This window comes from Condylura cristata, unplaced genomic scaffold (assembly GCF_000260355.1).
Source record: "Condylura cristata isolate star-nosed mole 26May11 unplaced genomic scaffold, ConCri1.0 scaffold00010, whole genome shotgun sequence".
Classification (NCBI taxonomy): domain Eukaryota; kingdom Metazoa; phylum Chordata; class Mammalia; order Eulipotyphla; family Talpidae; genus Condylura; species Condylura cristata.
In genome coordinates, this window is record NW_004567111.1 from 25,632,405 (window position 1) to 25,648,375 (window position 15,971).

Genomic DNA, 15,971 nt, shown 5'->3' on the forward strand with positions numbered 1-15,971 from the left:
ACTGTGTGTAATTGTGTCTGTTGTCTCAGCTGGTAAGAGTCAGGGGACTCTTGTGTTGTTCAGCCTTTTCTAGTAACAGGTTGGGCCTCAACAGTGTTTTAATCAAAAGTTTTAAGGATGTTTTGGAACCCTTCTTAAAAGAATCCTTCGTTTCATAAAAATTGGTAGGAATAGTATGTTCAGTCGGAGTTTTTAACAAATAGTATTGTTATTCAATGAAAAGCTTAGCACAAAAATACAAGGCTACTGCCACTATAATGACTGCACAACATTTATAACAATACCATTGATTTTTTTGAAAATAACCTTGATTTTATAAGAAGGTTGGAGGGGTAATAGAATAACAGGGCAAATTGCTGCTAGTATAAGTTGGGTGGAGAAATGTAAAGAACGCTGTTTTAAACAAAAAAAAAAAATCTTATTTGTGGTGATGTGATTTTTCATGAATCTTTTTTGCTTTTGTTTGCTAATGATACTTTTCACTTGATATCATGCCTATGACAGAATTTTTTAGAGATTTATGAAAACAATGAAAGAATTAATATTCTTGATTATGAGGAAAGTTTAAATAGTTAGTGAATGACAATTTCCCAAGCAGTATAAAGGATGTTTTGGATGCAGGGTTTATGCATCCAAAATATAGGCTATTAAGTGTAGACAGTGACAGAAACATCAGATGGATTTTATAGTAGAAAAACAAATGCATTTTTGGTGATTTCCATTTAATGCTGTTGTTATTGGACTTTCAACCGCTCCAGTTTGATAACATATCTACTCTGCAATATTAAATCTGATTTAGCAGACCAATTTTAACCATAATTTCATATATAGCTATTTATATAAAATTTAACAAATAGAAAAATTTTCACTGGGTAAAATCTCAAGACTTTTATAATAAATCTTCTGCCTATGTCAGGCTGCAACTCTCCCTGAAATAGAAACTTGTTAGGAAGGATTCATAATGATTAAATTGTTTTTCCCTTAAAAACTTGTTTCTTTCAAGTTTTGTCTATTTATAATATTTGATCTTAAAATATTATTTAGTGTTATTTCTCTCTCTCTCTCTTTTTTCCTTTTTAACTGTGATTCATAGATTTGTAATTCCCAGAGGCTATTTATATCCTAACACTCAACAATTTTTAAAAACAAGGAAGTAACAAGTTTAAACTTATCCTTTAATGCCATTCACTGTTCTGTAAACAGAGATCTACAGAGTTAGACACAATGGAGACTGAGGGTGAAATCTTGTGGACATAGAGAGACTTACTGTGTCAAAGCCATAGTGCAAAATGGGTTCATTTTGTTTACAATGTATTTCCCTAAGGAAGTTGAAAGAGAAGAAGTGATGATTAAATCTCATTCAGTCAAGGTGACAAACCCACTTTCATAAAGCACCTATCCTAGTATTTGGTAGTCACTCATTATATTAAATCCTATTCAAAACTCTCACCATTGGATCTACTGTTAAAGTTATTTTTTTTATTTGTTTTATGCATACAAGTACAGGGCGATGATGCAGGGTGGGGAGAGGTGAGTGGATTTGCCAGACACAGAGTAGGGGGAAGAACAGGCAGATTGACTGAAATATATTGCTGAAGGGAGCAGCGGGTGGTCAGGCGAGGTCTGCACCATGTGGGTCACCTTCCCTGTGGGGAATAGAACTGGTACTGCAGTGGCTGTGCTTTAACCTGTTGCACCACAAGGGAGGGCCCAAATAATTTTTTTTAATATTTTTATTTATTTATGTTTACAAAAACTGGGGTGTAGACCAAAGATACAGGGAATGAGAGGATTCACCAGAGATAGAATGGGGAGTAAAACACACAGACCTACTGAAATACACTGCTGAGGGGAACAGCAGGTGAAACAGGAGAGGTCTGCTGTGCCATGTGAGTTAGCTTCCTGGCTGGAGATCAAACTCATGGTGTAATCTCTCATTGTCCCATCCTTCAAGACTCTGCCCATGTACCAAACCCAGATTTTTGATCATTCTCTCTTGCCTCTTTCTTGGCAACATGCACATTATATCCATGTGTCATTTCATATATCTTGATGGTAATTTTTTTCCAAGTATGGCTTTTCAGTTGGAGTGAAAGTATTAAATGCCACTTCTTGGTAAACCAGGAAATCCTAACACATAACAAGCACTTAGCAAATATATGATGATCAAAAAAATGAATGAATGCAAAAAAAAAAATAACCATAATTGTATGAATGAATAAATAAGCAAAGAATGGCCTCCATAAGGAAGATACACAGAGTAGAAGTAAGAGTCTTGTTGCTTAGGGGAGCATAAGTGTAAAAATTATTGTATTAAAATCACTGAATGCATATGAACCTCTTGTCTTCCTCATCTGTTAAAGGATTATATTTACTACATTTCTATGTGGATAATACATAAAATCGACATAGAAATATACACTGTTATGTTAATATAGACTTTGTTCAGGTTTAGAGGCATTATGATGTAAACATGACACAAAATACCACCCACTATATGACAGTAGATAAAGAAAAGGAAGTACAAATGTTAGTACTAAGAGATCAGACTGGAGAAAGAGTATATCCAATACATGTCATAGTGTCCAGAGGGTCAGACAGAGAACAATAACCTAAGGATTAGGCTCCGAACATTGGCTTCACATGAGAATGGATGTTTTAGAAATTTTCTGCCTCAGCTCTAATGTATCCGGTGTGTGGTGGGGTGCAGTCACTGACTTTTTTTTTAAAGCTCCCCAGGTGCTTCTAACACACAGGCAGGGTGAGAGCCACCGCTGGGCCACAGGAATTGAGAAAATGTTTCTAGGGAAAAAAACTGCATAATACATGAGATGTTTTAAAAAGATTAATCAGCATGAATAGATATGAGGGTAGGTTAGGAACAGGAATTGAGTGATTAAAATGTCTAGGAACATCACAGAAGAAAATAACGGTTGTAAAGTCTAGCTTTAAAAAAAAAAAAAAAACAAGGATGTTGTTGTGGAGAGATATGAAAGATAGTCTTCATAATTAACAGTGATGTGTTCAGATACATCTAGGCACATTCTAAGAATGAACAGTGCAGACCAGCATTTTTTTTTAAAGATTTAATTTATCTATGAGTATAAGAACTGAGTTGTAGGTCAGAGATGGGGGTGTGTGATAGAGGATTCACAGAGGCAGAGGGGGGAGTAGAACAGGCAGATCTACTGAAATACACTGCTGAGGAAAGCAGCTGGCAAGACAGGAGAGGTCTGCAGCACATACGTGTTAGTTCCCTGGCCAAGGGTCAAACTTGGTGCTGCTGTGGCTGCTAATAACTGTGAGACTTAACCCCTGCACCACTAGGGGAGTCCAGACAGCGATTTATAAATGATTCCTAACAGTTAAAGGTAGTAGGCAGAGATTAAAATGGCAATCACCTTTTGCTTCATTTCCCAGGGAATATTCCTATAGGAGGTAAATTTTAAACAGGATTGAAATATTTACTATAGTGAGGACAAACCTAACATACATTTATCCATGCCAAAAAGGTTTCTACTATGAATTTGAATCTGCGAATCATGCCTCCCTACATTGCCATATGGCTATTTCTCTTCAAAAAATGCAAATATAAGTAAACAAATTAACGGATATCTTTGAAATCTTATGAAGGACATCTTGGAATTATTTTATATGTTTTGTTGCCCTTATGTGAGTTTTTAAATTATTGCAAAGGAAAAAGTGTTTTTTTTTTTTGTTTTTTGTTTTTTTTTGCTTTTGTTTGTTAATATAATAAGGGTATTGTAAAGTGTATTTAAATATATACCAAAGTGGTCTGGAATGAAATTATGCTGATTTTAGAGTCCTAAGCTCTAAAACTCATTGCTTTAAAGATGCTTTTGATAACAATTTTCTGACATATTTTGCTTCCTGTTGTGGAAAGTAAATTTCATTAGTGAATAAAAATCATGGCGCACTAGCTTCCTACAAATGCCATAAATGTCAGTGCATATTTTGTAGTTTTATCATGAGAAAGGAAAGGATATAGATCAACAATTAAACATTTTGGAGGCACTGCAGTATCTTTTATTAAAGTAGAAGCCCGAGAAATTCCAAGCTTATAATAAAAGTTCAAACAGCAAAATGTACACATATTTCTTGCTTTGAACATAATAAGATGTTTAGAAAAGGAGGAAGCAAGGCTAACAGGAAGTGAGCTGTATCATATGTTGACATGAAAAAAAAAAACCTTTTGAGATTATGGCTGATGGACATTTTAATATTTTCACAGAAAAAGTCCAAGCCATAATTTGATATCTTCTGTTCTATAGTTCACATCTAATGCCAAGTGAATTATTTCAGTTAACCCCTTTATTAAAATGGTTTCTATTTGATACAGGAAAAAATTAACTGACTTTATATGACCTTAAACATTTATTTTTCAGGTTTTTTTTTTTTTAAGATTTATTTATGCATACAGAACTGTGGTAAAGGCCAGAGGTACAAGGGTGGTGAGAAGATTCACCAGAGACAGAGTGGGGAGGAGAACAGGCTGACTGACAGGAGTAGCAGACAAGTCAGGAGAGGTCTGCCAGGCCATGTGGGTCTCCTCCAGAGTGGGCAGGGATGGAACTAATGCTGAAGTGGCTTTAGCTTTTTAGTGCTGTGCCTCAACTCACTGCACCACCAGGGAGGGCCTACTTTTCAATTTTAAATATTTTAAACATATATATAATGATAGAGTACAAGGTAGATGATATATGAGCCATGGTCTCGGGAAGTCGGCTAGCAGTCATTGGAAATCTTGGTCATTTCCCTCATCTGTAAGTGAGAATGATAGTAATTCTGTGTTATAGGTTATTACATGTAAAATATACACATATATATGGATTTCAAGACTTAAGTCATATTTTCCACATTTTATGGCTGCAAGTTTTACCAAAAAAACCTAAATGTACTAGAATATATCAGTATTACTTTCAAAAAAAAAAAAAAAGACAGGTAAAAATAAAGTAACTACATCTTTTAGATTTCTTTAGTTTTACTAAATTTATTTTGACAACTTGTTGATACTAGGATATTTTGTATCCCTATATAAAGGCTCACTATACTGCATGTAGTTATGAGTGTAGACCTTTGTGGGTGAAAATGATACTCCTTTATTAGACTAAGCAAACAACCATGTCTCTCAATAGACACTCAAAATGTGGAGTGGTTTGTCACAATTATTTGGTAATCTCTTGCAGTGTAACTCACACAGCAAAAGTGACAATATTCCTGTCACTCCTCAGAAATGTCCCAGCTCTGCGGGTTTCCACATTCAGGAGAATGAAGAAAGCCATTACGAGGTATGACATATCGCTATAGAGACCATGTTAGACCTGAACAATTTTTATTTTCCTAGTGATTTTAAATAAGTTAATTATTATAAATACTTTCTTTGCTGACTACATTTTTTTGGTTATATTTTATACTAGTACCTATTATTTGTACAATTTTAAGAGACAACTTTAGAACAAAATGTTAATTGATCTAAATAAATTGTTATTGTCATTAAATGTTGAGTATTACTTTTTACCTATTTGTGGAGAAAGTAACGACCAAATTTTCTTGTGAAGCTAAATGTTGACTGATGAATTTTTATTAATTAACTAAAAGATACATAAAGGTATTTTGTGAAAGATTACTTTGCTTTATCCTTCCATGCAAAGATAAAGAACATAAAACGGTTGCACTAATTGGTAAAATGGGCTTCTAATTAAGCTTTTCCTTTTTTTTTTTTTTTTTGCTTATTTTCTCATAGATTTTCATTTAAAATTAGTTTTCTTATTTTCTTAATTCATCAACTGGATGTAAAGATTTGTTTTTCTTCTTTTTTTTTTTGGATATTGGGAGGATTCTCCCAGTGACTTATAGCATGGCTGTTTGAAGATAATTTGTTTTCTTCTATTTCATTTTTAAAATTATAATGTAAAGCACATAATTAATTTTGATGTATAATTCAGTGGTGTTATGTATTATCAGATTGTGCACTAGAGTATCCATATTTTTAAGGAGTTGCACTCCAATATTATGGTAAAAAATACTTGCATAATTAGTCATAGCATCATTTGTAGGTAGATGACAGATGGGTAATATGTCTGTATGTGTTTAAGTGTGTATGACATGTTGAAGTAAAATTTATTATTATTGGCAGTATGTAGTTTCTGCCAGTCAAAAGAAATTCAATTTCAAAAGCCTAATAGTAACCTAGTTTAGAGAAATTAATTTTATTAGTAGAAATTTGATAAAGTAAGCAATTTATCTTCTGAGAAACCATCGACTGAGGTGAAAAAAGGACAAAGTGATACTTTGGAAGGTTTTATCCTTTAATTCTTCTACCACATATTTTCCCTTTTTTCCTGCACCATCTCTATCAATGTAACTATTCAGAATCATTCACATAAACTACCACATATGTACTTTTTTCTATTTTATTCTTTATGACTTTCATTCTCGCCAAAGTTTGTAACACTTGAAGGTTGAGAAAAGAACCATAGGTTTTTAATGCTTGCATTTTTCATCATCGCTGGATAGAGTCAAATTACCTAAACACTGGCATGTGCCTCCTATTAGTCACACTTATTTATTCAATGAAACAAAAATAAACCTTAATCTATGCAGGAAAAAATAGATTTTACTCATAAATAAAGTTAATGTAGAAAATAAATTATAAATGTTTAATATTTGTATACCGTTAACAAAGAAAATCATATTAATAATCATTACATTGAACATTATTAATCCCAGTCTGAATCAATCTTGAAAATTAATAAGACAGATATAAACTACAAAATTGGTGTGCTGTTATTTTACTTTATTGAACAAAATATCAAACCTGATAAATGTATGTATAAACACTATTTTTTAATGTTTTCACAATTTAAATCCACTTTAATGACATTAATTAAGAAAGAACTCACTTATTCCATTTAACAAAATATTTAATTGCATAGCATTATACTGTTACTCAAGTAGAAACTCATATTCAGTGTCATTTACTGTTGCTATCTCTTCAAAGAAGCTTTTAAATTTATTTTATGACATTTAGATGTGAAACAGCAAAACTGATTTGGTTAACAAGGTATTAATCTTTCTCAATAATAATTCTAAAACCCATCATCATAGGTTAGGTAAAACAATCATTGTTTACTTATGTTTATATCAGTTTTTTTTTTTTTTTGTCCCATATGCTATTTTCATCACTTGGCATGTTTATCAAATTCCATCCAAATATTACTGGGTTGAATTCATTAATAAAGAGCTGGAGTAGCTTGCCTTAGGTCACAAGGCTAACCAGTGAGTTCTAGAGTTAGATCTAGGTTTTCTGATCATGGAGTGATTTGATGACTGCCTTTATACTGCACAAAATTTAAGTAGTTCATATTGAAATTTTTCCTAAGTATTAAGGAAGGTATGGAATATAAGCTGTCATGTTGAAGTTTTCCTCTTCTGGAACGCTTTTGCTCACTGAATACAAAGAGCTGCATAATGCTTAAAATAGAAGTACAGAAATGTACAAATCATGTTCCTATTATTAATGTATATTACATTTACTAAAATAATTAATACATACATTTTATTGTTGTATCACTTCTATTTTATTCACCAAGCAGCATAAAATATAAGTAGATAGAACTTCCGGTGATTCAATTCTGCAATCTGTAGGAAAATGCTTCATAGTTATTGGAATTCACACAAGACTGCATCTCAGTATGAGTAGCTGTTCCCTGTCACTGTTTTTGATGCTTGAGCTAAAGTATTTTTACAAAACGGTCTAGTGTTCAGTGTATGAATTTTTGAGATAAGACTTTTCCCTTATAGCGATGAAATCCAAAAAAATCAATGTCAGATGGAAATCTTAGCTCTCAGAGTTAGGGAGATTGGTAGAAGAGTTTTAAAATAAGTGTGAATTTTAGCCGCCAGACTTGGGAAATGTGGCAGTTATCGCAAGTATGAAATTCATGGGTGCAGATGGTTGATTAAGATATCCCAGGATGGACCACTGCTATAAATCTCCACACCAAGATTGGGAAAACATTTTGATAAGGGAAATATTTCTGAACTTTAATGTAAGTTTATAGCACAGGTTTCATTGCATTTATAAACTAAAGAAATTAAATGATCATTTGTTTCAAGAACTTCCCATGTCATTTGATGGAAATACTTCCTAGAAAATAATAGGTTGTATAAAGTGAGAGGAACATGTAGAAAGAGAAAATAGCTAAAATGTAGTAAACTACTGTATTGTTATGTGTCTTGCATTTCACATATCCCTAACTTTATTTAAGACAACCATTGTCCCATTATGTCTAATTTCCCAGCATTAAATACAAAATTATAGATGTGCCTTGTGCTTGGATCACCAAAGAAAAGGCATACTGAGAGTTAAGGATGCAGTAGGAGTCTATGTTTGGAAAATAACTTAGAAAACTCCTATTTAAATTAGCTATAACAAATGGATTAAGAGTAAAATGCTAACATTGCTATTTTAAAATAATAAAGGAACTATAAATCCAAGACAGTGGTTAGTCTGGGACTTTTCCTTTTCCCTCCTCTCTTCCCCCTTCCAGTTCTCATTTTATTTATTGATTTTTTTATCATACACAACACATTAACCTTAAGTTACTCAACTGTAATCTAGATCTAAATAGAGTTTTACATGTGAATATTATACTACATGGTTGCATTTTCCTATTCATGATTTATAATGTAGTCATGTTACCCAAGTGTGTGTGTGTGTGTGTGTTGTGTGTGTATAAATATATTTTAAGAGTTCTTTTGTTTTAATTTATTTATTTTATGCATAACAGGCCAGAGGTGCAGGGGCAGTGAGAGGATTCCCCAGAGACAGAATGGGGAGCAGAACAGGCAGATTAATGAAGTACACTGCTAAAGGGAATAGGGGTGATACAGGAGAGGTCTGCCATGGCATGTGGGTCACCTCCCTGGGATTGAACCTGTGCTGAGGGAGCTGCAGCTAGCTTCGTAGTGCTTTGCTTTAACCCATTGCACCACCAGGGAGGCCCTTCCAAGTATATTTTAATAGATAAATATATTTAGTCATTAGAATAGTTGATATCAGGCTTTAGATTAAAATAGTTAATAAATTAAAAAATTAATTATAATTTTCATGTGTTGTAATACATGGTGATAATAAAGGTAATTATTATTAACAGATTTTCATTAACAGTTATTTGACAAGTCAGTTTATTTATTCCTTCATAAAACAATCAGTTCTAAAATCCAAATGCCAGAAAATATTTAACACTACATATATTCACATATACATGCATATATACAAAAACACTTACTCACATAAACACATAGCTACACTCCTGTCATACACTTGTATGTATATGCACTTGGGAATAATTCGTAATATACCAATATATTTAAATTCTCAGCACCACATAGAATTGCCCTCCAATGCAATAAATCACCAAAAATGGATTAAAAGTCACATTACAAAAATGTGCACATTTAACAACCAAATGAGAAAACATGTTATAGAACATTCTGCCTTCTCAAACTTCCCCTTTCTAGCCTTTGTTCATAAAGAATCCAGATATGTACTTCAGCAAAATAAAAATCCCCATCATAAATTTCAACATTGTTAGAAATAATTTCACATAACCCAACTGGGAAATGTTGAAGTTCTTACATACTGCTTCATGTCAGATTGGCCTTGGAACCAATTCTGAAAAAATCACAGCACAGTTATGCTTACCATTCTAAATAGCATTTAGAAATGTTTGTAAGGACAGGTTGAATGCTTACTAGATATTTATTTTTCATGTGTAATTTTTATTAGATAAGGATGGATTTTCCCTAAAGAACAGAAAAAACATAAAAATGTGTTAATACTCTACTAGCAACTAGCTAAACATATAAAAATTTAAAATAATTTATGAATTCAATTTATGATACCACATTATAACATACTATATACACTCACACAAATGTATAATGTTTTCTAGAAACATGATTTTTTTTCATACTATTGAGTGTATGTTTGAAAAGTGTGGGAAACATTAGAAATGTAGGTTTATGTAATCACACCAATGTGATGAACGCTGTGCTGTTATTAACTCTACATTCTATTGTGTATTAGTTAAATATTTTAAATGTAGCTTTAAATGTGTAAGCTAAACAAAATAAATAAGGATTGGTTCCTAGACATCCCTTCCTCTGTTTGTCCACAAACAATTCTGGACACTTGAGTGGAGGCTATTCTTAAGAGTGGACACAAAATATCTACTTGTTTTTGAAAATTTTTCATAACTGCTGAAATCCATCTAGCAGTCATATGTTGAACATTCGTTTCTTTCTTGCTCCCTCTCACCCTTTTTTATTCCATCTTCCCTTTCCTTCCTAATTTGTACAAATATTTATCCAGCAAATGTAGCAGAGACACTGTTGTGTTATAGTCTATGTATATCATGCTGAACAGGCAAGCTGGAGTGTTTACACTTAAGGGGATACCATACTATATTCAGTAAATTACCATAAAGTATAAGCAGTGCTAAAATAAAAGGTTCAAGAATCAATAAGAACACAGTTGGAGCAATTTAACCTGCTAGAAGAAAAATATAGCAATGCTAGTGTCAGATGTAAAGTCATCTATCAGATACATGATCAGCAGTGGTATGATGAGTGGCAATTGGAAAATGACAATTCATATGTAAAATGCATGTGTGAAGGCTGGATATTAGAAAGAAACATACCATGTTTGAGAAAAATTTCCAATTAATTACTTCTCTCTTTAATTCCATTTAATTAATTCTCTCCTTTCTGTCTCCAATATTAAGACCTGGTCCTAATGCAGATTGAGAGCTATCAAGTTTTACATTCATAGTTAATGTGATATCTGGACACATTTTTTTTTGTTGTTATTAGAAATTAAGACTTTATAATCTTTCTCAATGATTGTTCACTGGAGTTGGCTTTTAAAATTCTAAACACTAGCTGTAAACACAAATTAATATATATTCCTACAAGTTTGGATTTTTAAAGGATAGTTTACATGTAAAATTTATATGTGCTATGTATTATATATTATCATACATACATAATACATTATATAAAATAAATCTGATATAGGATTGCATCTCTATGCAAGCCTGATTTATATACTAATTAACAAATCTCTGTTATTAAAGAAAGTATATATTCATGTTTTTCAGAAACTAAATAAATATGCTCAAACACCCGTGGCCTTATAAATTGCTAAACTAGAATTTCATAGAGAAATTTTCAACTGGATTATCTGTGTTCTAGCAATAGATAGATTGATAAATTGATAATCAAATTATCTGCCAACTCAATCTACAGAATTCAGTTCCTTTACCCTGTATAAAGGATGATCATGGCCTTTTTCATTTCATTAAACACCATATGCCATTTTTTTCTTCACCACAGAACAAGTGGGCTTAGTTTTATTCACAGAAAAGAGCTATGTTTGACAGATCTGCTGATGGTGACTGCAGTGGTCACGGACTTGATGGACAGCACCAAACCTTGCTGTGGCCCATCTCCTCCTAATGAGTTGTTTGAAGCCACTTTGTGTGCCACAGGAATAGGCTCATCAGCCAAAGACTTCTTTGCCATTCAGAATGACAGCTGTGATGCAGCTGTTCATGAAGAGAATAGAGTGTACAAAAAAAAAAAAAAAAAGTAACAACCATAGTACCTTTCACTGAAGGACCCTGAAGATACAACAAAACAACAAAAAGTAGAATACAGATAGGTATAAATCAGTATCTGTTGGATCAGCATGGATGCTACACATGAAATGACAATGAACAATATCAGACTGTGACGATGATTGAAAAATGTAGCTGCTTCACAGTTCTTTTCAAATCAACTGAAACCACATGTATTTGTGATTAATACTGACCAAGTATTTGTTGGTGGCATTACCATAGACATCTGGAGTTTTCAACAGGCTTTTCATTGTTCCTTGAATATTACTGAGGGAACTTGCCAAAAATCTACCAAAAAAGAGTCTATAATGCATAGGTATGGTAAATTACTATGACTAATTTGATAATGAATTCTAAAATAACAGAGCTCATGCATTTAAAATATGTGTAAATATATTTATACATATGTAATTCAGATGGTTTCCCATCTGTGAAATGTATATACCCAAAACACAATATCATGCAAAGAATTGAAAAAATAAAATACAAACTCAGCAAAAAAAAAGAAGGTAGTGGGGATAATGGGGCATGAAAGCAGACATGATATGGACTTGGATGGTTTGGTGAAAGCATTATAAGAAGAAGAAAAAGAAGGAAAAAGAAAAAAAATATGTATATGCAAGTTTGAATCCACTTAGTAACAATAATGATTTTTTTTAAACTTTCCGGGAAGGTTTTATGCTTTTTTGTTTGTTTGTTTTTTAATTGATCTCATCGCCTTCCACTGTCTAATATCTATCCTATTGGTTTATAGTTATTTTCATATATTTAGCCAGGAAACCAAACTGCTTTAAAGTGCACTTTCTGGCTGAATTATCTCAATTTTGATCTTAATGTGTATTTAGGATATAACATCTATCTAAAACAAATGGATAGTATAAAAGTTCAGCGTCTCATATTGATATTTAAGCAATTCATAGACAAGTGGGTTGCCAAAATTTTATAAGTGATTTTGTATTATTTTCAAAGTGTTGGCTGGCTGGATTATTAATTCATTGACACACTTGTGATATAAGAAATTTTCCAGTTGAGAACATGGAAAACTTCTGTTCAACCTGGGGAAGAAAAGCAAGAATTTTGGGGGTGAGTGTAATATTGATTATATTCAGTCAATCTTTTGATTTTATCTGTAGGAAAGAAACTTATGAGAACTCATTCTTTAGAAATGCTGATACAATGAAAAGAATAAAACAAATTTTAATTATTGATCAAAAATAAATGGTAGTAGTATACTAGTATACAGTAGATGCAACATAACCACAAAAAGAAGTTGTTTTACTTAATAGCCTAGATTAATTTTAAAAGCTTTAAGCTAAGAGGGAAAAATAAATACATCCATAAAAGGCTACCTATTGCCAGAATTTAAAGTCTGTGACAACTTGAAAAGCCAAAATTATAGAGACAACTCAATTAGTAGCATCAGGAGTTGGGTTTTGAGAAGAGGTATTAACTACAAGGGACATGAAGTGTTTGGAATGATAAAACTGTTCCATAAATTAATTGTGTTGTTGTTTGCCAAAGAAAAATTGTGCTGGGGGTTCTTAAATAGGCAATGATGTGTCACACAGGAGTATTATACTGGGGGAGAAAGATGAAACTCAACTCCTTTGAAGCAAAATGCAAGAGAGTTTTGAAAAATACCAAAGAGATTGGGGGTGATGGTGAAAGTGGTAAGGCCATCTGTGTTTGCTAATTGACCTATTAACAGGAAGCACCTTGCTTCTCACAAACACTAGCAGATATGTACAGCATTATTCTTGATGAGTATATTTCAAAAGAATGAATACTATGTCCCTTAGAAAGACAGTTCTGATTTGTGATACTAGTAAGAAAAGGGAGAAAACAAAAGTTGTAATTGTAATTATTTAAAGTACAAGCTTTAAGCAAAATGAAGTCAGAGCCCAATGGGTCATTCCACTGTTCTCACAATTAAAAGAAGTTATTATTTAAAAAAATGTTTTCATTGGTCTAGAAGAGAACAGTGGAATCATGATATCGTAAAGGAATGGAAACATGGGATTATAACCCTACAGTTATAAATCCTTTTCTCTTCCATCAATGGAACATAACATCTTTTATTAGTGATATAATTCATGAACCTAATACATTCATGAGGCAGCAGGTCTCTCAGAATTACAAAATAGACACCCTACCTGCAATGCATAAAATGTGTTTGTGTGCATGTCTTTCTGTTTACTAAATTATTAAGAAAAGCTAGAAGCTGCTAGCCCAGAGGAACATGTTTGATTAAAATCAATACACTGATATATCTGAATGTCATACCATGCTCTCTTTGCAGCTTCATAGAATTGGTGCGATTGTCCTATTCTTTCAACAACAACCTATGTACATAGTTAAGGTGAAAAGCATCTCAGCGGGAGTGAACTTTGCTTTATGTCATGTGCCTCTTTCTTAGAATGTGAGTCTAGTGACATAAAAAGAGCAGAGTTTTTATATGATGACTCCTGAATGCTTTATTTTAATTCCTGAACCAGAGAGTATCTACTCTTCTTGTTGTGGCAATTGGAGGGCAAAGTTCTCATTTCCACCAGGGAGTAAGTGATAAGGCTTTGGGTATGCAAGGGACCAGTCTCCAGGGAGCAGCAAGCTTTAAGTATCTTGTTAACAGAATTCATAAGTCTCTCAGCCTACCCTGATTTTCCAGTCACTTGTCTAGATATACAAAAGGCCCATTTAGCAGCACCTTTGTCATAAGCATCACAAAAATACTCAAATACTCCTCAATGAGGCTCCCTCCTGACCTTGAAAAGTGTGAGGGCTAACTTAAAGCATGGAACAGACTAAAGTTTCATGCTGAACCAAAAAATTATGTTCTGCTGCATGATGAAGAGAAATAAAATGGAGAGAGCGAGATATATATTTAGTTTAAAGAATCTGCAATAAATTCTGTAACTGCTTTGAGCAGCCCTGGCCCCAGATCAGACATACTCAGCCTGCACAGTAATCAGGACTTTCTCAATAAACCTCAGCCTGTTCCGGTTCTCAACACATTTACTTTCTCAATATGATAGTACTTTACAGCTATCTACCCGATTCTAGCCAGAGTTCCTGGTAGTTATTGATAACTATACCATAGACTTTATATCTCAATCAGCACAGGCTGGAGCTGGCAGTCAGCACAGTGAATTTCCTAACCTGGATATATCTTCCTGAAACGTGAAGATGATGACTCACTTATACAATTGAGCTTGTGATTCTCACTGTGGCAAAACTTCTTATGTCATTTTTATTTTTAGCTCCTTGGCACAATTATAGAAAATTATTGTAGGAAAATCACAGCTTCCATAAGGAGGAGACCTGGTTGGTTTTAAGAGGTTCTGAATGATGGGAAAACTCAAACACTCTGCACCTCTTCTTCTGAGCTCTGCTTTGTATATCCTTTTCCTTGGCTGCTATCAAAACCCACACTCTTCCATGGTCTGCTTTCTGTTCAAAATCACCTCTCTGTGATTCAAGTGTCCATTTTCTAAGTGTGCAGCTGAACTGAGTTAGGTGAGCATACAGTTGATGGGAATGGCAATTTTGAATAGCTACTTTCCCTCTTTCCTGTCACTGAGTGGCAAGTGGGTAAAATAAATTAATATAATAGCCAGAGGAGTTTGCAAGCTGAATTCCGTAAAATCATGTCATACTGATTTATATGTCAGGGTGACTTCAATAACACAAAACATGCAGCCAAAATTTCAAAGCAGCAGCCATGTGCTCTATTGCATGTATATATGCACACACATTACACATATACATGTGTCACACATGTATATATATATGTTTATATGCATATGTGTAATTACACTTATTAACATTTTAACATTTATGATTATGACCGTGGAATTCACAGACATTCTTGTTATGTAGAAAACATCTTTTTGATTTTACAGTTAGGTTTTTTGGTATTTTCAATAATATGTATATGCTTTTCCTTCTAAACCAGTGTATGTGTGATTTACTTAAAATACCAAAAATAATGATGCAAATGCACTATCTAGGTAATATTCAATAGCACAGCTCTTGCATGACTTCTCATAGTTCATTAGTAATTTGTACATTGATATTAATATAGCTAGGGTGAATTATTGTGGGAACTAGTACCAATAATTCTCTTAATGATTTTATTTATTTTGAATCCATGCTGTTCATGAGGGCATGCTATGTTTGCAAATCAGTACATTCCTAATTTGAAAGTTTTAAATACACTTATTAATATCTCCCTATTGCACAAATGTACTCATGTTTCCTATCCTATTT

General features: G+C 33.0%; 1 protein-coding gene across 5 annotated transcripts in view; it reads left to right on the forward strand.

Moving 5' to 3' along the window:
• PCDH9 (protocadherin 9) overlaps positions 1–15,971 on the forward strand; it is an 827,415-nt gene that overhangs the window by 310,240 nt on the left and 501,204 nt on the right. For 2 of the 5 annotated variants that reach the window (XM_004680105.2, XM_012723207.1), the window contains exon 3: positions 5,208–5,309. The exons of 2 other annotated variants lie outside the window; for them this stretch is intronic. In XM_004680105.2, the coding sequence (XP_004680162.1) occupies positions 5,208–5,309 (102 nt within the window). The remainder of the gene's footprint in view (positions 1–5,207; positions 5,310–15,971) is intronic. One more of the 5 variants, XM_012723205.1, reaches the window with a different exon arrangement.